General features: G+C 49.4%; 1 protein-coding gene across 1 annotated transcript; it reads left to right on the top strand.

Moving 5' to 3' along the window:
• LOC311322146 (uncharacterized protein) lies at positions 1-11,073 on the top strand (the record flags this gene model as incomplete). The annotated part of the gene is made up of 5 exons (XM_084454184.1): positions 1-177; positions 4,980-5,944; positions 9,332-9,573; positions 9,768-10,113; positions 11,035-11,073. The coding sequence occupies exons 1-5, from the start codon at positions 126-128 to the stop codon at positions 11,071-11,073; spliced, it is 1,644 nt and encodes a 547-aa protein (XP_084310310.1). The 5' UTR covers positions 1-125.
• Between the last annotated feature and the right edge of the window lie 11,196 nt (positions 11,074-22,269).

Genomic DNA, 22,269 nt, shown 5'->3' with positions numbered 1-22,269 from the left:
GAGATTTTGTCAACGAGCGATTGGCAGCAGCAGCTTCGGAGATATTTGGTCAGTATGAAAAAACGCTCGCAGAGTGCCAAGAAGAAATCTGTCGATCCAGGGAGAACAGCACACCACTACAAAGGATGTTGGACATGGACGTTGCTATTAAGCCCGAGATCAAGCTACACCGAATAGGTATATTTATACCCTCATCTGCTGTGGTTATAGTCACTATTTCATGTTCTGGATTGAAATGACCCATTGTTCTAAACATTTAGCTTGTAACGTTAGCAAGCATGTCAGGCGAGCTAACATTAGCTAGGCTAGCATTCCCAGACCCTTCCAGAATTTTATGTCGCTGTTCTATTGTTCACTGCTTAGTTCACGTTTATGTAAAAATGATGTTAACCTTTTCACGAAACTGTGTAGGTTACACTTGTACAGTTTGGGGCCCTGGACATTTTTAGAAATGCAGCTTTCGCAAAAATGCCTATGGCGGCCATTTTACTTTCTGCTATGTGTCTTCTCCTTCTTCCTTGGGTTTATGGCGGATCGCAAACAGCTTAAAGGTGCATACCGCCACCTACTGTACAAGAGTGTGCATCATGATGTCATCATCCTAGTGCTTACAGACTACAGTCTGCCCCACAACCTTGTGTCACCCAAGAAAGTAAATAGAGCCTTCCTGCAGATTCCTACCCCCTCCCCCTCCGTGCCCAATAAACCCCTCAAATTCCATTCTCTGACCTTATTCTGCTATGTGTCGCCCTGTGTCTTCCTCCTCCTCCTTTTTCTTCTTTAAATTAATGGCGGGTCGCTCACCAATCAAAGGTGCATACCGCCACCTACCTTACCGGAGTGTACTACCTCAGGCGACGCACACTTCAGGATACTGAAAAAGTAAAGACAAAGGAGGAAGAAGGATCAAATCCTAGGACCCAGCCCCGTATCCCTAAGAAAGTCAAAGAGCGCCCTACTACAGTCCCTCATACCCTCTCCTGAACCCAACAACCCCAGCAAACACCAACCTCGCCCAAGCTCACACAGCCTACTGCGCAGAACAGATCTTTCAGAGTCATAGTTACCACAGAACAGCAGGACATGCTCAACAGTCTCAGGAACCGCACAGGCCTCACACAACCCTGAATCACACTTCGCCATCAAATAAAGAGTGGACCTCAGCCCAGTATGGCCAAACCTCAACCTAGCCCTAACCACATCCTCCCTCCTGCACCTCCCCCTGAACTCCTTCGCCAAAATAGAAGGTTGAATGCCATAATAATGCCTCCCCGTAGACCCCGCATCCCACTCCCCCTGCCACGACCCCCTAACCGCCGAACTAATCAGAGACTTAACCTCACCCCTCCCAAATGAAACCCCTAGGATAGTTTCACCGCCCAGGCGCAGCCCAGCCATCGCCAGTACATCAGCTCTCTCGTTGCCCCCAACACCAACATGAGCAGGGACCCAGCATAACCTCACATCCACACCAGCCCTCTGCAACCGCAGCAGCATCACCCCAAGCTCAACCAGCAGGTTAGGGCGAAGCGCACCTCCTGACGACAAACTGAAGAGCGCGGCAGCTGAGTCCGAGCAGACCACCACTCTATCCGGCCTCACATCCTCAACCCACTGCAGCCCAAGAATGATGGCCACCAACTCGGCCGTGAACACGGACAAATGATCGGGAAGCCGCTTACTAACACACACATCAAACTCGGGTATGAACACTTCTGCCCCCACTCGACCACACCCCGGGTCCTTAGAACCATCCGTGAAGACCATCATATAAGAGTCAAATGTCCGCCGCACATAGTCGAGCACCAGGGGGCCAATGCCAGCTCCATGCTGCTCCATCCACACGTCCTTCAACTCCAAAAGGCTCAAGTCCACTGCAGGAACTGGGAGAAGCCAAGGCGGGACAGCCCCCCATACAACCGGAGGCCCAGCCTCCAGATTGCCCAAACCATACTCTTCCGCCAGACCAGGAACAGTCCACCCAAACCCAGTGCCACGCCGCAGGCGTGCATACTCCCAGCAGTCACGCAACACCAACGCCGCAGGCTGCTCCCCCCGAGAGCCCCGCAGCTTAACCCAGTACGCCAGGGCCAGCTTCTTACGGCGCAGAGCCAGAGGAAGCTCACCAGACTCAACCAGGAGCGCAGTGGTGGGCGGCGACCTAAACGCACCCAGACAAAGCCTCAGGGCCCTGAACTGAATGCGATCCAGTCGCTCCAGCACGCAACACGCAGCAGCCCCATAGACCACACAACCATAGTCAAGTGAAGAACGGAGCAAAGCCCTATACAGATCCAGCAGAGAACGGCCATCAGCACCCCAATCATACCCAGAAACAGACCATAAGATTCAGACCTCATAAGATTCAGGACCTTCTGACACTTGGACTCAACCTGAGAGACATGCACCCGCCACAGACACTTCTCATCAAACCACAGGCCCAAGTACTTGAACTGTGACACCCGTTCCATAGGCTGCCCATACAACGTGAGCTGCACATGTTCCAGTCGCCTCCTCCTAGTGAAAAACATGTAACAGTACTTAGCCACAGACAACTCAAAGCCCCAGTCATAAGACCAGCTCTCCACCCGGCCAACAGCCGCCTGGAGACAGGACACCACATGTCACATTCCCCCCCCTCTTCCAAATAGCCCCATCATCCGCATAGAGCGACGCCCCTATACCATCGCCAACCGAGGAGAACACATCATTAATCATTACATTGAACAAGACCGGGCTAATGGCGCTGCCCTGAGGGATGCCGTTGGCAATCTCAAAGACGTCCGACGGAGCGCTGCCGACCCGGAAAGTCCGGCCAGAAAGAAAGTCCGACACCCAGTTAAAAAGTCGACCACCGACACCAAGTTGGCGCAACTTAATCAGGAGCCCCTCCCTCCACATGGAGTCATAGGCCTTCTCCACATCAAAAAAGACCGCAGCCATGACTTCCTTATTACACACAGCCTTCTCCGCTTCGTTGCTGACCCGTTCAAGAGCATCCATCGTAGACCTGCCTGCCCGAAAACCATTCTGACACATGCTCAGCAACCCCCCACGCTCCAGGTAATAGTGCAGTCGACGCACGATCACCCTCTCCATCCACTTACAGAGGTGGGACGTCTGCGCAATCGGCCTGTAGTTGCCCGCACCAGCTGCATCCTTACCCGGCTTCACAAACAGCAGGATCACTGCACTCTTCCAGACGGCGGGTAAAACGCTGTCCCGCCAAACCCTATTAAACAGGTCTAAGACAAGCCCCAAACCCGCAGCAGGCAAGTGCTTAAACATAACATAGCACAGGCGATCCTGGCCCGGAGTCGTATAGCCACACCCATCCAAGGCCAACTGCAGCTCGTGCACTGTGAAGTCCGCATCCATGGCAGAGCCATCATCCCCCAGCCGTCCTGAAACATCCACACTCGCCCTCAGGACCTCCACCCGCCGCTGCGCATGCATAACATCCAGGTGACGCCCACTGTGCACATTGGCAAATGCACGACCCAGAAGATCCGCCTTGGCCTTGTCCGTGACCGCCAAACACTCCCCATCCACCAACACCGGAACACCAACATATCTCCTCTGCCCACTCATCTTCTTAATAAGAAGAAGACTACCTCAGAAAAATAAATTCACTCGGACAGAACGCGTCTAAATAAGTTATTTAATGGTAGCGCCGAGGCTTTACAACCCAGCATTTGTTTAAATAGACCCTTTTGCTTAGGTAAGTGAAGTTTCATGTTTATCTGACACTTGTAAATATGAGCGCCTCTCCTAAATAGGCCGACACCGATTTATTTTGACGGCGAAGTGAATGGAGCGGCAAAGGACAGTTGTCTGGCATGAGCGAGCATGCGACAACAGGACTGTAAACGGCTAGTATAGGCCCTACTGTAGCTACATTCAATTTTTCATTAATTCGAAGTTGGATAGCCTACTACTGTATTACAAGCTTCTGCCTGCCTCGGCTTCTAGCTCATGGATGTATTAGACTCATGCCGCTATAGTAGCTGGGCTAGTAGCATATATGGTTAGTTATCTCAGACCTCGCCAACATTTTTTCATGAATAACAACTAGACAGCTCGCAAGATAGACTGACAGCCTATATAGGTGAAGTGGATTAAGATATTAAGCGAGTTGAGTGATTTATGCCAAACGGTTTTTGACTTAAACTTTTAACTAACTAACTGACAACTTTAAACTAAACTGATGCTAAACTAACTCTGCTTGCCGTTGGCTCAGCTGGCTAACGTTTACACTCACAGTCAGCCTCTAAATGCTTCGCTCAACTGAGGAGACTAAGGATTTCATTCAGATTTCATCGCTTAAAGTGGGTGGAAACAATTTCAGAGTAAAAAAAAAAAAAAAGTTGCCGAACCAATGTTAAATGGGGTATGTTTGTTCAGGTTTGAACCAATCCAAAGCAGTAATTTAATTTAATTTGATTCAGTTGATTCAAATGTGGGAATAGCCTATTGAATGGAGTTGGGAGAAGAACGATAGATGGATGCAGTAGTGTTTAGAATACTCTTATCTATCTATCTATCTATCTATCTGTCTATCTGTCTATCTACTCTATCTATCTTCTATCTGTCTCTATCTATCTATCTATCTATCTTCTGTCTGACTAGCTGTCTGTCAGTCCATCTCTTATCTATCTTCCTCCACACCAGAGGAGTTCTGTAGGAGAAAGCTCTGCCCCCGGATGTCCTTCTATTAATCTGCTGAACGGGCCAAAAGAAGAGCAATAGGGGATCAGAAGATCATGAAAGTAGGGCGGTGCCAGGCCAAAGCTGGGAACAGAATCTTAAAATCAACTCTAAATGCTCAACCAGCAAATTCTGATATTGCTGTGGTTAGCTGTTTTAAAAAATGAACCCTTCTCTGAATTAGATTTCAATGATTTTCATTCTCAGACATGTTAGATTGTAGAATAATGAAGCAGGCTTTATCCTAATATGTATCTTCCCTTTTCCCTCAGATGTCCAGCAGCTCTCTCTCCCAGAAAATCCACAGATTAAAGAGGAACAGGAGCTGTGGACCAGTCAGGGGGGAGAGCAGCTTCAAGAGCTGCAGTCTGATACTGCTGACTCCATATTCACTTCTCCCACAGTGAAAATCCACTATGATCCAGAGGACTTGTATCAACTCCCGCCTCTTGACCAAACTCCAACTGTGGAGAACAGATCCACCAACACAACTGAGGAACAAATCAAAGCAGAGTCCGATGAAGAGGACTATGGAGCACCCGAACCAGCCAGTGACTCTCAGCCCCCTTCTGTAATTCTAAACTGGGGACATACAGCTCAGAGTTTAGAAGAGGAGGAGGAGAAAGAAGGACTGCTGCCTGAACTGACGGACTGCTGCCTCAGGCTTCTGCCCACCAGAGTGCTGAAATCGCCTGTCAAATCAAGGAGAACAGAGGCTGAGTGTTCTAAACCTATTCCCAGCCCTAGCCCCAGCCCTGTCACCCGTCTCAGGACCAAGACCAGCCCCTGGGTCAGGCCTATTTCTAGCCCCTGCTCTGGCACAGAGAGTGAAGATGTTTCTTCTGGGGAGGTTGAAAGTAAAACAGCAGAGAAACTATATCAGTGTGAGGAATGTGACAAAGCTTTTAGTTGGAAGAGTCGTTTAGTTGTCCATAGTAGAATCCACACCGGAGAGAAACCATATCAGTGTGAGGAATGTGACAAAACCTTTTGTGAAAAGGGTAGTTTAAATAATCATAGAAGAATCCACACAGGAGGGAAACCATATCAGTGTGATGATTGTGACAAAGCTTTTAGTTGGAAGAGTCGTTTACTTGTACATAGAAGAATTCACACAGGAGATAAACCATTTCAGTGTGAGGAATGTGACAAAGCTTTTAGTTGGAATAGTCATTTGGTTGCCCATAGAAGAATCCACTCAGGAGAGAAACCATACCAGTGCCAGGAATGTCACAATGTTTATAGTCGAAAGAGTGATTTAGTTGTCCATAGAAGAATCCACACAGGAGAGAAACCATATCAGTGTGAGGAATGTGATAATGTTTTTGGTGTTAAACATTTATTAGATAGGCATAGAAGAATCCACACAGGAGAGAGACCATATCAGTGTGAGGAATGTGAAAAAGCTTTTTGTAGTAAGAGTAATTTAATTGTACATAGAAGAGTCCACACAGGAGAGAAACCATATCAGTGTGAGGAATGTGACAAATCTTTCAGTACTAAGGGTAATTTAGTTAGCCATAGAAGATTCCACACAGGAGAGAAACCATTTCAGTGCCAGGAATGTGACAAAGCTTTTCGTCGAAAGATTTCTTTAATGAATCATCAAAGAATCCACAAATGAGAGAAATTATATTAGTACCAGAAATGTCACCATTTTTTGTCAACAAGACAATTTTACAGACAGGGCCTAGATTGACCAGGAGTAGGCCTGCTTCACAGATGAGGCTTAAAGGAGAATACTCTTTTTCGAAAACTTGGACCTTATTTACGGTCCAGGTTATTATTTACGGTATTTTAAATTCTATTTTTAATTCTGTCTAAAACGGCACAAAACTACTTCATTATCTATTGTTGAATATTGGTTGATTTTCAAAGAAATGCCTTTTAATCTGATCCTGTTAGCTATTTCTAAATTATAATGATTGACCTCTGTGTATGGCTGTAGCTGGAGCTTTCTGTAAGGAATGGTGTCCCTCTTCCATAGACTTATGAGATAAAGATGACATTCCATGGCTGGTACACTGTGCCAAACAGCAATTGTTGTGGTTAGCGCCAAGGCGGCGTAGGTTAACTTGACAAAACAAGGCCACAGAAGAGACCAGAAAGACAGTCTTATCGTAGAAGAGACGAGGGGGGGACACTCAAATCACATAAGAACATTGCAACGAGACCAATGCTTTAAATTTGAGTCCAGACAGCATACAGAGAGGTCAACAGTACATTAGACTATATGCCATCGTCTTTTGTATGTCAAAGCTTCTGGAATAAACCGCTTTTGCTTGAGGCTCAAATCCCGTGTTGGAGAGATTTATTTGGGATACATCAGAACAAGGAGACACCGGACTGTGTGGTATTTTGTATTTCTACTGTATCAAATGCTGCTGACAGGTCTAGGAGTATCAGGACAGAGGAGAGAGAGTTCGCTCTCGTTGCATGGAGTGACTCTGTCACTGCAAGGAGGGTGGTCTCTGTCGAGTGGCCAGCCTTGAACCCGGACTGGTGGGGGTCTAGGAGGTTGTTCTGGTGGAGGTACGAAGACAGTTGTTTAAAGGTGGCACGTTCAAGTGTTTTGGATAGAAAGGATAGAAGGGAAACCGGTCTGTAGTTTTTGACATCAGACGGTTCGAGAGATGGTTTCTTTAGGAGGGGGGTGACTGGCAATCTTGAAAGCGGAGGGAAAGCATCCTGATACAAGAGATGCGTTGATGAGGTGGGTTAGGAAGGGAAGGAGTTCAGGTGTAACAGACTGAAGGAGAGTGGAGGGAACAGGGTCTAGGGAGCATGTGGTGGGCGGTTAGATGTTACAAGGTTGAGGGCCTCATTGGGGGAGAGGGGAGAAGTGGGATAAGGTGGGGCGTGGAGAGGAGGGGGGGAGCAGGGAGGGGAGAGAGGGTGGGGGGGTGAGGTTGGTGCACGGAGCGTTGACCGGGGGAGGGGGGAAAGAGGATCTGATATTGTTAACTTTCTTGTCAAAGAAGTTGGCGAAATCATCAGGGAGAAGGGAGGAGCTGGGAGTAGGAGGTGGGGGCTGGAGTAGTGAAGGTTTCAAAGAGTTTTTTAGGATTGGAAGCAGAGGTTAGGATTTTAGAGCAGAAGAAAGCAGCTTTAGCAGCAGACAGGGAGGAGGAGAATGTGGAAAGAAGAGATTGGAAATTAAGAAGGTCCTCAGGGAGCTTGCCTTTCCTCCATTTACGCTCAGCTATTCTCAGGCTCCGTCTATCAGTACGCACTGAGTCCGACAGCCATGGGGCAGGTGGAGTTGGGCGTGCAGGCCTGGAGGTGAGGGGACAGAGATTGTCCAGAGAAGAGGAAAGAGTAGAGAAGAGAAGATCAGTGGCAGTATCAGAGGGTAGGAGAGAGAAGGATTCAGGGGTGGGGAGGGCAGAGGTAACGGCAGAGGAAAGGTCAGTAGGGGAGAGCAAGCGGAGATGGCTACGGGTTGTAACCATGTGGGTAGGAGGAGGAGTTACAGGGGAAGAGAGGATGGAGAGGGAGTAGGACATGTAATAGTGGTCAGAGAGATGGAGGGGAGTGACAGACAGGTTAGGGGTGGAAGAGTGTCTAGTGAAGATCAGATCCAGCTGGTTGCTGGCTTTGTGAGTAGGAGGAGAAGAAGAGAGGTGAAGATCGAAGAAGGAGAGGAAAGAGAGAAGAGGTTCCAATTTCTCACTCTGTATGTTGATGTCGCCGAGAAGGCGACTTGTTTTAGAAGTTAGGGTAATAATGTTTTTTGTGCTTTGGGGAGAGACTCCACCTGGGTAGCCGAAACACCTCCAACACCAATGTGGATGATGTGCACCAATATTATCACTTCTTTGTATTACTCTCACCCTCCTGAATCCATTTCACCCATAGGCCTATTTAGGATGCATGATCTGTAGTCTCACATTGAAAAGTGAGGAAAGCCTCATTTGGGTCTTGCATGGTGTGTTGTAGTGTAGCCTACTGGCCACCACACCTATGCGGCCGATAAACCTACCAATATGAATAACATTCGGATTCCTTTGGGATAGCCTGAGCCTACATGTTTTCGCAGTCAACACGTTTTGCGGGACCTTTATTTTGAAATTCCTTGAAACAAAACTACCGGCGACGGATGTGAGTTTCGTAGGAAGGAGGAGGGAGGGGATTGGTCACCTGTCAGAGCGGCTAGTCGAGCTGCGTTGTGCGGGTTGTTTGAACAGCTTGGAACTGCTTGCCTGTTTCGCGATTGTTGGTGGGGAGGGTTTGTAGGGTTGGGTGTCCTTGAGGCATGTCCTCTCGGGGTGGCGGGGGGGTAGTTCGGGGAAGAGGGGTCGATCGTCGGAGGGTAGGGGACCGGGGAGTGGAGGTCCGCCCGAGGTGAAACTGCTTAGACGAGAGTCGGTGGATGGGGACGGGTGGCGGCTGATTTATCAGGTTCAAGGATGGATCGGGTGGGTCCGTGAACCTGTTGAAAGTGTCCAAGGATCTCACCCAGAAAATCGGTTCGATCCTGCACGCCAGATCTTTGTCCGATGGCAATCTGTTGGTTTTCTGTAAAACGGAGGACCAGAGGAAGAAAGGATTGGCGATGTCAACTCTGCTCGGGAGACAGGTGGAGTGCGTGGTTCCGGGTAATGTATCTGACCATGGGTTGCAGGGGGTGATATATGGGGTGGATGTGGAGGTATCTGACGACGAGATCATGCAGTATCTCAAGGGGGCGGAGATTGTAGGGGTTCGGAGGTTTGGGACGGTGCGTGGGGGGGTGAGGCAGGCTAGCACGGCCGTGTTGGTCTCCTTTGCGGAGGAGGCTTTACCGGAGCGGGTTAGCCTGGGATTTGTGTCCTATTTGGTCAAGCCCTACCAGCGCCCTCCCTTGCGATGTTATAAGTATCAGAGGTATGGTCATGTTGCTGCGGTCTGTAGGCCTAGGGATGGTCATGTTGCTGCGGTCTGTAGGCCTAGGGGGGTGAGGAGGTGCGGCCGGTGTGGATGGGAGCATGAGCTGGGGGAGTGTGTGAGGGAGGTGGTTAAGTGTTGTAAATGTGATGGGCTCATGTGACGGCTTTCCGTGGGTGTGGGCATCATGTGAGGGCTCAGAAGGTGGAACGGGTGAGGAATGAGGGGAAGGTGTCGTATGCTGAGGCGGTCAGGAAGGTGGCTGCGGCGGAGGTAGGGGGGGAGGTAGCGGCGGAGGGGGCGGGTAGGCCAGTCCCAGGTGGTGTGGCGGACCCAGCAGGCTCATTGGTAGTGGACCGGAATGCTTTTCTGGCATTTTTGGTGGAGGTGTTGTGGGCTGCTAAGCAGGTGTCGAGGTCGGCGGATATTAGGGGGGCGGTGGCGAAGGAGGCGGAGCGGTTTCTGGGCATCGTGGTGCCCCCGGAGCGGCTGCAGATAGGTGTTCGCGGTGGGATGCCCTCGGGTGGGGGGAGTGCGGAGGTAGGGGCGGGTCTGTCTTGGAGTCAGCAGAGTGTGGGTGATGAGGGGGTGGGGGTAGGTTGATGGATAGGTTCCAAGTTCTCCAGTGGAACGCCCGGAGTCTGATCGCTAATGGCCAGGAGTTTAAGAAATTTGTAAGTTATTTTAAGGAGAAGCCTGAGCTGGTGTGTGATCAGGAGACGTGGCTGAAGCCTTGTCTTGATTTTGTTCTTCCTGGGTATGAGTGTGAGTGGCTGGATCGGGTGGATAGGTCGGGTGGTGGGTGTGCAATATTTGTTAGGACTGGGGTGCAGTATCAGAGGGTGGTCCTTAGCACGGATTTGGAGTGTGTGGCGGTGCGTGTGTGGGGGAAGCAGGGGCCGTTGTCGGTGGTAAATTTGTACAACCCTCATCTGCAGCTGGAGGTTGGGGAGTTGGTGGGGGTGATGCAGGTGGTGGGGTCCCCTGTGTTGTGGGTGGGGGACTTCAATGCACATAACCCGTTGTGGGGTAGCAGGGGTATGGACCATAATGGGGTGGTTGTAGAGGAGTTCATGGAGGAATGTGGGCTGGTATGCCTGAATGATGGTAGGCCTACGCGGTTTCAGGTTGGGTCGGAGGGGGGGGTGTCTTGTCTTGACCTGGCTCTGGCGACGGCGGTCCTGGCAGGGAAGGGGAGTGGGATGTTATGGACAGGTATACGGTAGGAAGCGACCACTTCCTGATTTATATGCGGTTTGGGCAGTCCCTGTTGGTGCAGGCGGATGGGAGGCCGAGGCAGAGGGATTATAGTAGGGCGAGGTGGGAGGAGTTTGATGAGGGGTGTGCTGGTGAGCTGGGCAGTGTGGATGGGGATGGTACGATGGATGAGTGGAATGAGAGCCTGTGTGCTATGTTGTCCCGCAATGTGAACCGGTTTATTCCCCGGAGGGTGGCCCCTAGGGAGCGCAGGAGTGTGCCGTGGTGGAACTCAGCATGTAGTGTGGCAGTGAGTGATCGGAATCGGACCTACAGGGTGCTCAGGCGGCCCCTGGGAGTGTGGGAAGTGGTGGAGTATAAGAGGCTGCAGGCGGTGGCCCGGAGGGTGATCAAGGGGGCTAAGCAGGATTGTTGGAGGAGGTATTGTGAGACGCTGGGAGCGGAAACCTCGGTGGGGGAGGTGTGGGCTGCGGTCCGGCGCATGTCGGGGGTTGGTAGGCGTAGGGCTATGCCAGTATTGGAGGAGGGGGGTGTGGTGGCTGTGTGTGATGCTCAGAAGGCCAGCATGTGTGTCCGGACGTTTCAGAGAGAATGTGGGGGTAGATGGAGTTAGGAGGAGGTGTTGAGTGGGCAGCGGGTTAAGTTGGAGAGGGTGGGGTGTAGGGTGGGGTTTATGTGGGTCCCAGCTCATGTGGTGGTGGAGGGGAATGAGGCTGTGGATGCAGCTGCTAAGGGGACTTTAGGGCAGGAGGTGGTAGGGGTGTGGGTGGATCTGGGGGTAGCTGAGTGGAGAGGTAGGATACGGGGGGTGCTGATGGAGAGGTGGCAGGCTGAGTGGGAGGTGGACGCGAGAGGGTGGCATTTCCATGGGATCCAGGGGAGTGTTAGGGGGGAGAGGGGAGCCCTTGGAAGGGGTAGGAGGGAACAGGTCATGATGATAAGGCTTTGGCTTGGTCATTGTGGCCTGGCCTGGGGCCTGGCCCGGATGGCGAAACATGTGGATGGTCTGTGTAGCTGTGGGGGGAGGGAGACGGTGAGGCATGTCATGTTAGAGTGCGGGAGGTACAGGAAGTAGAGGGCTGATATGTATGCTCATGTAGTGAGGGTGGGGGAGAAAGTTGTGTCTCTGAGGGTCCTTTTGGGCCATGGGAGTCACCAGTATGAGGTGGGGCGTGGCAAGCTTTATGTTCGCTACTGGCCTACATCTTAGGGTGTGAGGGTCTGGGAGGGGTGTAGTACCGTGTCTGGCCAGGGAAAGGCAGCAATACGCCACGTCGGCGTCTAGCCTGCCAGAAACCAAAAGAAGAAGTGAGTTTCGTAAGGCTAGCTAGGTTCTGCTGTAGAGCAACTATACTATAGTAGCGTCACCTAATTCTATACCGTAAAATGTCCAAATTACAGCAATTCAGAGATTTTGTCAACGAGCGATTGGCAGCGGCAGCTTCGGAGATATTTGGTCAGTATGAAAAAACGCTCGCAGAGTGCCAAGAAGAAATCTGTCGATCCAGGGAGAACAGCACACCACTACAAAGGATGTTGGACATGGACGTTGTTATTAAGCCCGAGATCAAGCTACACCGAATAGGTATATTTAGACCCTCATCTGCTGTGGTTATAGTCACTATTTCATATTCTGAATTGAAATGATCCATTGTTCTAAAAATGTAGCTTGTAGCGTTAGCAAGCATGTCAGGCGAGCTAACATTAGCTAGGCTAGCATTCCCAGACCCTTACTGAATTTTATGTCGCTGTTCTATTGTTCACTCCTTAGTTCACGTTTATGTAAAAATGATGTTCACCTTCCCACGAAACCACGAAACTGTGTACGTTACACTTGTACAGTTTGTGGCCCTGGACATTTTTAGAAATGCAGTTTTCGCAAAAATGCCTATGGCGGCCATTTTACTTTCTGCTATGTGTCGCCCTGTGTTTTCCTGTATAGGGCCTACTGTAGCTACGTACAATGTTTCATTCATTCGACGTTGGATAGCCTACTACTCTATTACAAGCTTCTGCCTGCCTCGTCTTCTAGCTCATGGATGTATTAGACTCATGCCGCTATAGTAGCTGGGCTAGTAGCATATATGATTAGTTATCTCAGACCTCGCCAACATTTTTTTCATGAATAACAACTAGACAGCTCGCAAGATAGATTGACAGCATATATAGGTGAAGTGGATTAAGATATTAAGCGAGTTGAGTGATTTATGCCAAACAGTTTTTGACTTAAACTTTAAACTACATCATCAATGCTGTCCATCGTGTCCGATGATGACGCTTGCTTCAGGGTGGGGGTGGGAGGTGGGGTCAACGTGGGGGGGTGCCACTTCTCGTGGGCGTTGAGGCCGATCCTTGAGCCGCACACTCGTCCGCAGGTGGAACAGGGGAACCCGGATGCCAAAGGAATACCGGCCGCCCGCTGGTGTCTTTGTGTGCGCTTCTCAGCTCTCAACTGAGGAGACTGAGGATTTCATTCAGATTTCATCGCTTAAAGTGGGTGAAAACAATTTCAGAGTAAATAAATAAAAGCATCGCCGAACCAATGTTAAATGGGGTATGTTTGTTCAGGTTTGAACCAATCCAAAGCAGTAGGCGTAGTATTTTTAATTCAGTTGATTCAAATGTGGGAATAGTTTATTGAATGGAGTTGGGAGAAGTACGATAGATGGATGCAGTAGTGTTCTGTAGGAGAAAGCTCTGCCCCCGGATGTCCTTCTATTAATCTGCTCAACGGGCCAAAGGAAGAGCAATAGTGGATCAGAAGATCATGAAAGTAGGGCGGTGCCAGGCCAAAGCTGGGAACAGAATCTTAAAATCAACTCTATGGTCAACTAGAGAATAGAGCAAATTCGAATATGGCTGTGGTTAGCTGTTTTAAAAAATGAACCCTTCTCTGAATTAGATTTCAATGATTTTCATTCTCAGACATGTTAGGTTGTAGAATAATGAAGCAGGCTTTATCCTAATATGTATCTTCCCTTTTCCCTCAGATGCCCAGCAGCACTCTCTCCCAGAAAATCCACAGATTAAAGAGGAACAGGAGCTGTGGACCAGTCAGGGGGGAGAGCAGCTTCAAGAGCTGCAGTCTGATACTGCTGACTCCATATTCACTTCTCCAACAGTGAAAATCCACTATGATCCAGAGGACTTGTATCAACTCCCACCTCTTGACCAAACTCTAACTGTGGAGAACAGATCCACAACACACAACACAACTGAGGAACAAATAAAAGCAGAGTCCGATGAAGAGGACCATGGAGCACCAGAACCAGCCAGTGACTCTCAGCCCCCTTCTGTAATTCTAAACTGGGGACATACAGCTCAGAGTTTAGAAGAGGAGGAGGAGAAAGAAGGACTGCTGCCTGAACTGACGGACTACAGCCTCAGGCTTCTGCCCACCAGAGTGCTGAAATCGCCTGTCAAATCAAGGAGAACAGAGGCTGAGTGTTCTAAACCTATTCCCAGCCCTAGCCCCAGCCCTGTCACCCGTCTCAGGACCAAGACCACCCCCAGCCCCTGGGTCAGGCCTATTTCTAGCCCCCGCTCTGGCACAGAGAGTGAAGATGCTTCTTCTGGGGAGGTTGAAAGCAAGACAGCAGAGAAACTATATCAGTGTGAGGAATGTGACAAAGTGTTTCCTTGGAAGAGTCGTTTAGTTGTCCATAGAAGAATCCACACCGGAGAGAAACCATATCATTGTGAGGAATGTGACAACGTTTTCGGTCGAAAACATTTATTAGATAGGCATAGAAGAATCCACACAGGAGAGAAACCATATCGGTGTGAGGAATGTGACAAAGCCTTCAGTAATACGAGTAATTTAATTAGCCATAGGAGATCCCACACAGGAGAGAAACCATATCAGTGTGAAGAATGTGACCGTGTTTTTAGTCAAAAACAGTTATTAGTTAGGCATAGAACTATCCACACCGGAGAGAAACCATATCAGTGTGAGGAATGTGAAAAAGCTTTTCGTAGTAAGAGTAATTTAATTGTACATAGAAGAGTCCACACAGGAGAGAAACCATATCAGTGTGAGGAATGTGACAAATCTTTTAGTATTAAGGGTAATTTAGTTAAACATAGAAGATTCCACACAGGAGAGAAACCATTTCAGTGCCAGGAATGTGACCAAGCTTTTCGTCGAAAGCCTTCTTTGATGAAACATCAAAGAATCCACAAATGAGAGAAATTATATTAGTACCAGAAATGGCACCATTTTTTTCGTCAACAAGACAGTTTTACCGACGGCCTAGATTACATCAGGAGTAGACCTTGAAGTGGACAATTTAAACTACTTTAAGGGCCAGTTTCACAGATAAGGCTTAAAGGAGAATGCTCTTTTTCGACAACCTGGACCTTACTTTCCGCATATTGTAAGACGTTTGACTCACCAAGATAACTTTGGTGTAGTTCGGAAGCCTGTAGATGAAATCTAAAATCCAGCGCAAGCCAAGTATATCCATGTAATGGCTGCGGACAGGGCACAGAGAATGCAGCTTCTAAAAAATGTATTTTCTGCCGCGAAATAGTTGTTTTCATCAATCTATTGTTATGAATCGCTAGTTGTGCTTCCATAGAGCGAGGGCTTGTTGTGCTTTTCACATGCCTCTGTAATATGATCTTTTGAAACGTCTTTAGAAACTAAATAAAGCTTCCCCATTTGCTCCAGCACGCATGCGCACAGCGCGTAGACTGGCTATTCTCTGTCTGTAGGCTACACTCGCGGCTCACATTCTCTACGCTAAGTCATCTTCTTTATCCTCAAAATCTGATAAATATTCAGCCATATTGCACACAATATTCCAGGCACCAACAAGCCTACCGTAGCGTAGAGGTATTGGGCCCATAGTTAGCCAGTTAACTCCTCAGTTAGCCTACCCTGTGTTAGTCCTGTCTGTTGTTTTGTCTGATTTGTCTTCTCTGTTCTTGTAAAGCGTCCTTGGGTGTCTAGAAAGGCGCTATATAAATCTCATTTATTATTATTATTATTATTAAAGGTGTAATATGTAATATGTGGATTAAAATAAACATTTTTTTTTCAAAAATAATACATCCATAGGGCTTTGCGAAGGCTGCAGAGTAAAATGATTGCTTTTCCATAAAAAAAAGTATTTTTTGTCTGAAATTATTACATTATGAAATTTTGACGGCCCGACAATGACACTGTTGATATCATACCAGCCAATAGTATTACAGCGTTGGTACTGCGCACTGGGTTGCCAGGTACTATTCTAGCTTCACCACTGTGAGATTAGCAGTAGCCAGCTAACGTTATACTTCCATGAATTAGCAGCATTATAGATGTTGGTTAGTGAAGCAATAACTCATGAGAGGGTGTGGTATATGGCCTATATAGGTTATATAGGCCATATACAACAACCCTCGAGTGAGTTATTGCTTTTATACAACGGGTTACACGGTCGGGAAATATTTATAGAATCAAAACCTACTATTTCCGTGTCTTAATACCGATTTTAGTGAACTGCGCCCAGAAAAATAGTCCGAAAACTATCATGTTGCTATGGAGTTTCAAATGCGGATCAACCTTCCTGGAGGAACAGTGATGACATCCCATAGTTAACATGGGTTTGGAACTGTAACTGAAATGGAAATCATCCGTCACCCTTCCTTTCAGCAATGTGTAATTAGACTAATGACGTAGCTACAGTAGCCTACTGTTAATCACCCCTGATCTTGCTAGCTTGCCACGATCTGTGATCCATGCATATTTGCCGTGCAACATATCAATTGCCCAGTTGTCAAAACTAATTGGCAACAAACTGTTTATGATTGCCAGCCTCATTATCCTCAAACAAGTTGATTTTTCCACCACGTCTGATATGTCACGGTAGTCTCAGTTTAGGTTAGACCAGGCTAGCCAGCCAAATACATTGTGAGTTGAGATGCGCCGTGATTAGCTAATGGAAGGATAAATGATTTAAATCCTGGAGTTGCCTCTTCACATTGGTCTATCTTGAAAATCGCCTGCGTGCGTTGTTTGATGCAAATGCACAGATTACTGCACAGGAGATGTACGCATTCGGCTGTAACGTTAGTGAATGACACAGGCTACACTGCAGCCAACAGACCCTACCGGGGAAGTCCGACAAAGTGTCGACACATTTTCAAACGGGCTGTAGGCTATTTTGGTAAACAGACCACATATTGGGAGTCTTTGTGGTTACTTTATCCGGTAAGGGGAAAAATTCAGGACGTGATAAACTGACTGTCAGTGCAAAAATTTACATTAAAAAGCTGTTACATTGGAATGTTGAAACAGTGAAACAAGACGGCTCCAAGCTTGATGGTTCTTGACACGAGTATTTAGGCTAGTGTAATGATAGGCGCAGTAATATTTCAAATAGAATTGTAAAGAGGCTTTGCCGTGTTATATCGTGTCACATACAACGGCGTTTAACCAATCAGATTGCGAGGTTGGAACGACCCGTTGTATAATGTGTTTGCGACTATAAATCGATGGTTACGTATTGTAAACCTAGTTCTATGAGTGGAGCGGAGTCCCACAGAGCTAGCTCCTATTGGCTAGCGAAACCCAGCTAGCCACATTGACTGAAGAAAAAAACATATACGCACCTGTGTCCAACCAAGTCCGGTGCACCACTGTATAAGTGGGCTTAATTTGCCCGCACATCTGCTCCTAACCAAAATTTTCAGTGAGCAGACTGCGGGGTCAGCAAGTCTGTTCCCTGTGGGGCTGCGCTCCACTCATATAACTAGAACCATCGTTCTATTTCGTGGAGCTCTGCCCCACAGGGCTAGCTCCTATTTGGCATAAGTGGAGCTACACGACCGCACCAGACACTCTTGCTGGCCCCAGTAAAGGAAAGGCCAGTCAGGACACGAGCCAGGGCTTCAAGGAGAGACCATACTAACAGTTGATCCAACCCAAGCACTGGCCTCACCCTGCCACACTCGGTCTATCACAGCCGAGGGCAAGGAGAGGTACGTGAGGCGAGAGCTGGACCAAAGCGGTTACTCCGTAACAAGCCCATCCCAGCCTCACTCATTAACAGGAGTGTAACGTCACTAGACGGGCCTGCTCCTACCTTAGCTGAACCGGTTGAGACCTGCGTGAGTCACGTCTGCTTTCCTAGCAGGAAAAGACCCCACGGCTCGAACCGGTTCTCTAGCAGCGGCGAGACCTGCCGTGGTCCATTCTGACTCTTTCACAGAAGACCAGGCGGCTCAAGCGGAACACCTACATGAAGCATCCTGTCTAACGCTGGCTCACTGGTGGCCGTGTTAAGCACAGATGACGCCACAGAGACAGAGGACATGGATAAAAGGTAATAACGGAAATAAAGTAGACGGGGACGACCAAGTCGCCGCTAAACAGATGTCCTCCACCGACACACCATTGAACAGGTCAACTGACGTGGCCACACCCCTTGTGGAGTGTGCCCGAACAGTCCCAGGCAGAGGGCGACCCGCAGTCACGTAAGACTGGCCGATGCCCTCACAGATCCAATGGGAGAGACGCTGTTTCAACAATGGAGAACCCACCTTCCCCGGGCCGTGGCAAACCAACAACTGGGGGGTAGTGCGGACCGCAGCCGTGCACTGGACGTAACACGTCAACGCACGCACAGGACACAATAAATGTAGGCGGGCCTCTTCCTCGCTCGCATGAGGCGGAGGATAGAAGGCTCCCAGCTCCAAATCCTGTGCTCTATACGCGCCCCGGACCACTTTCGGAACGAAAGATGGATCCGTGCGCAACACAGCTTTGCTCCCATCACCCGTGATGAGAAAAACTGTCAAAGCCCTCAGATCACTGACCCGCTTGCCCGACGTCAGAGCAAGGAGCAGCGCGGTCTTAATCGAAAGCCACTTGAGAGATATCTCCATTGGTTCGAACGGCGCTTTACATAGCGCATTCAGAAACCAAGAGCAAATCCCAAGGCGGCGCCACAGCCTTATGCACAGGGCGAAGACGGCGTGCGCGGGCCAGGAAACGTTTAACCAGGGGATGCCCAAAAACCGTAGCAAAACCCCTCATGGCATGCGGAAATAGCACATGGTAGGTAGCCTACTAGCCGATTATTTCTGTCAGGGGGACTGCCAATGTAAACTAGCCTTTTGGCTACAATTGGGTACATTTACATTCTATTTTATAAAATGTTTATTAATGTACATTGTCCCTCTCTAACAAATAAATAAACTGAAACTGAAACTGAATACACTTTGATAGTGGATGCTGCCAAACCGCCACCATGATCCATCAGGTGCTGAAGGAATTCCAAAATCGCCTTGACTGAGCCTGACTCGGGAGCGAAGTCCCTTTCTTCACACCAACATGCAAAAGCAGCCCATTTGCCAGAGTAAACCGAGGCAGTTGAAGCCGATGCCCCCCTCTAAAACGTACAGATCACGGCCGGAGAGAGTCCCCTATCAGACAATCTCTGCCGTTCAAGAGCCAGGCCACCAGCGGCCGTCCCAAGACCGGAGGTGCGCAAATCGAGCCCTCCGCCTGGGACAGCGCGTTCGGCCAATGAGGGATGTGCCACAGTTCTACAGTAGTCATGGCCATCACTTCTGCATACCATCTCGCCCAGTGGATGTCCGGCGCTATCAGTATTACTGATGCACCCTCTGACCGCACCCTGGACAACAATGGTAAAATCAGCCCCATCGGCGGGAAAGCATACAGCAGCGCCCCCGGCCAGGGGGCATGCGCGAATGCATCCACGCCTAGCGGAGGCTGGTCCTGCTGTTTCAGAGAGAACCAGAGGGGACACTTTGCGTTCTGTCTCGAAGCAAAGAGATCCACCCCTGCTCTGCCGAACCGGGTCCAGAGCTGAGCCACTATCTGAGGATGTAGGCTCCACTCGTCCGGGTGAGGCCCGCCCCGAGACATCAGGTCCGCCCCGACGTTCAGATGGCTGGCAATGTGCCACGCTGTCAGTGACCGGAGATTGACATGAGCCCAGCGCCACAGCGTCACCGCCAGACGGGCTCTGCCGAAGCAGAAAAACGTGCAAGTCGCCCCGAGGTAGCAGAGCGTAGCGGTCGGGAGGGGGTGTAGGGTTTGACCATGGCCTGGAGGTAGGAGGGGGCTGTTCCTTTCATTGCCCTGTAGGCTAGCGCCAGATAGACTGGATGTGAGCTGCTACAAGGAGCCAGTGTAGGGAACGGAGAAGGGAAGTTGTGTGGAAGAACTTGGGGTGGTTGAACACCTGGCGAGCAGCAGCTTTCTGGACAAGTTCCAGTGGTTTAATGGCTGACACTGGGGCCCCAGCGAGGAGGGAGTTGCAGTAGTCCAGGCGGGAGATGACCAGGGCCTGGATGAGTACCTGCGCCGTTTCATCAGTGAGGAAAGGGCGAATCCTGACACCAGTTGGGTGTCATCGGCATAACAGTGATGGGAGAAGACATGCAAGCGAATTACAGAGCCCAGAGATGTAGTGTAGAGGGAAAACAGGAGAGGACCCAGGACAGACCCTTGTGGAACCCCTGTAGTCAGACTACGCGGTTCCGACATCGACCCTCTCCATGTCACCTGGTAGGAGCGGCCCGTCAGGTAGGATGCAAACAGGGAGCGTGCAAAGCCAGCGACGCCTTTCTCCTTGAGGGTGGAGAGGAGGATCTGGTGGTCTATTGTATGAAATGCTGCTGACAAGTCTAGGAGTATCAGGACAGAGGAGAGAGAGTTCGCTCTCGCGGCATGGAGTGACTCCGTCACTGCAAGGAGGGCGGTCTCTGTCGAGTGGCCAGCCTTGAACCCGGACTGGTGGGGGTCTAGGAGGTTGTTCTGGTGGAGGTACGAAGACAGTTGGTTAAAGATTCTATCCAAAACACACAAGTGTTTTGGATAGAAAGGATAGAAGGGAAACCGGACTGTAGTTTTTGACATCAGAGGGGTCGAGAGATGGTTTCTTTAGGAGGGGGGTGACTCTGGCAGTCTTGAAAGTGGAGGGAAAGTATCCTGATACAAGAGATGCGTTGATGAGGTGGGTTAGGAAGGGAAGGAGTTCAGGTGCAACAGACTGAAGGAGAGTGGAGGGAACAGGGTCTAGGGAGCACGTGGTGGGGCAGTTAGATGTTACAAGATTGAGGGCCTCGTTGGGGGAGAGGGGAGAAAAGTGGGATAAGGTGGGGCATGGAGAGGAGGGGGGGAGTGGAGCAGGGAGAGAGGGTGGGGGGGTGAGGTTGGTGCACGGAGCGTTGACCGGGGGAGGGGGGAAAGAGGATCTGATATCGTTAACTTTCTTGTCAAAGAAGTTGGCGAAATCATCAGGGAGGAGCTGGGAGTAGGAGGTGGGGGCTGGAGTAGTGAAGAGAAGGTTTCAAAGAGTTTTTTAGGATTGGAAGCAGAGGTTAGGATTTTAGAGCGGAAGAAAGCAGCTTTAGCAGCAGACAGGGAGGAGGAGAATGTGGAAAGAAGAGATTGGAAATTAAGAAGGTCCTCAGGGAGCTTGCCTTTCCTCCATTTACGCTCAGCTATTCTCAGGCTCCGTCTATCAGTACGCACTGAGTCCGACAGCCATGGGGCAGGTGGAGTTGGGCGTGCAGGCCTGGAGGTGAGGGGACAGAGATTGTCCAGAGAAGAGAAGAGGAAAGAGTAGAGAAGAGAAGATCAGTGGCAGTATCAGAGGGTAGGAGAGAGAAGGATTCAGGGGCGGGGAGGGCAGAGGTAACGGCAGAGGAAAGGTCAGTAGGAGAGAGCGAGTGGAGATGGCTACGGGTGGTAACCATGTGGGTAGGAGGAGGAGTTACAGGGAAAGAGGGGATGGAGAGGGAGTAGGACATGAAATAGTGGTCAGAGAGATGGAAGGGAGCAACAGACAGGTTAGGGGTGGAACAGTGTCTAGTGAAGATCAGATCCAGCTGGTTGCCGGCTTTGTGAGTAGGAGGAGAAGAAGAGAGGTGAAGATCAAAGGAGAGGAAAGAGAGAATTTCTCACTCTGGATGTTGAAGGCGCCGAGAAGGTGACTTGTTTTAGAAGTTAGGGTAATAATGTTTTTTGTGCTTTGGGGAGTGACTCTCCACCTGGGTAGCCGAAACACCTTCAACACCAATGTGGATGATGTGCACCAATATTGTCACTTGTTTGTATTCCTCTCACCCTCCTGAATCCATTTCACCCATATACCTATTTAGGATGCATAATCTGTAGCCTCACATTGAAAAGTGAGCAAAGCCTCATTTGGGTCTTGCATGGTGTGTTGTAGTGTACTGGCCACCACACCTATGCGGCCGATAAACCTACCAATATGAATAACATTCGGATTCCTTTGGGATAGCCTGAGCCTACATGTTTTCGCAGTCAACACGTTTTGCGGGACCTTTATTTTGAAATTCCTTGAAACAAAGTCGGACGCGAGTTTCGTAAGGCTAGTTGGGTTCTGCTGTAGAGCAACTATATTATACTAGCGTCTCCTAATTCTATGTAGACTAAAATGTCTAAATTACAGCTATTCAGAGATTTTGTCAACGAGCGATTGGCAGCGGCAG

Source organism: Borostomias antarcticus (genome assembly GCF_949987555.1).
Source record: "Borostomias antarcticus genome assembly, chromosome: 2".
NCBI lineage: Eukaryota > Metazoa > Chordata > Actinopteri > Stomiiformes > Stomiidae > Borostomias > Borostomias antarcticus.
The sequence above is the reverse complement of the archived record's forward strand: the minus strand, read 5'-3'. Positions and strand labels throughout refer to the sequence as shown.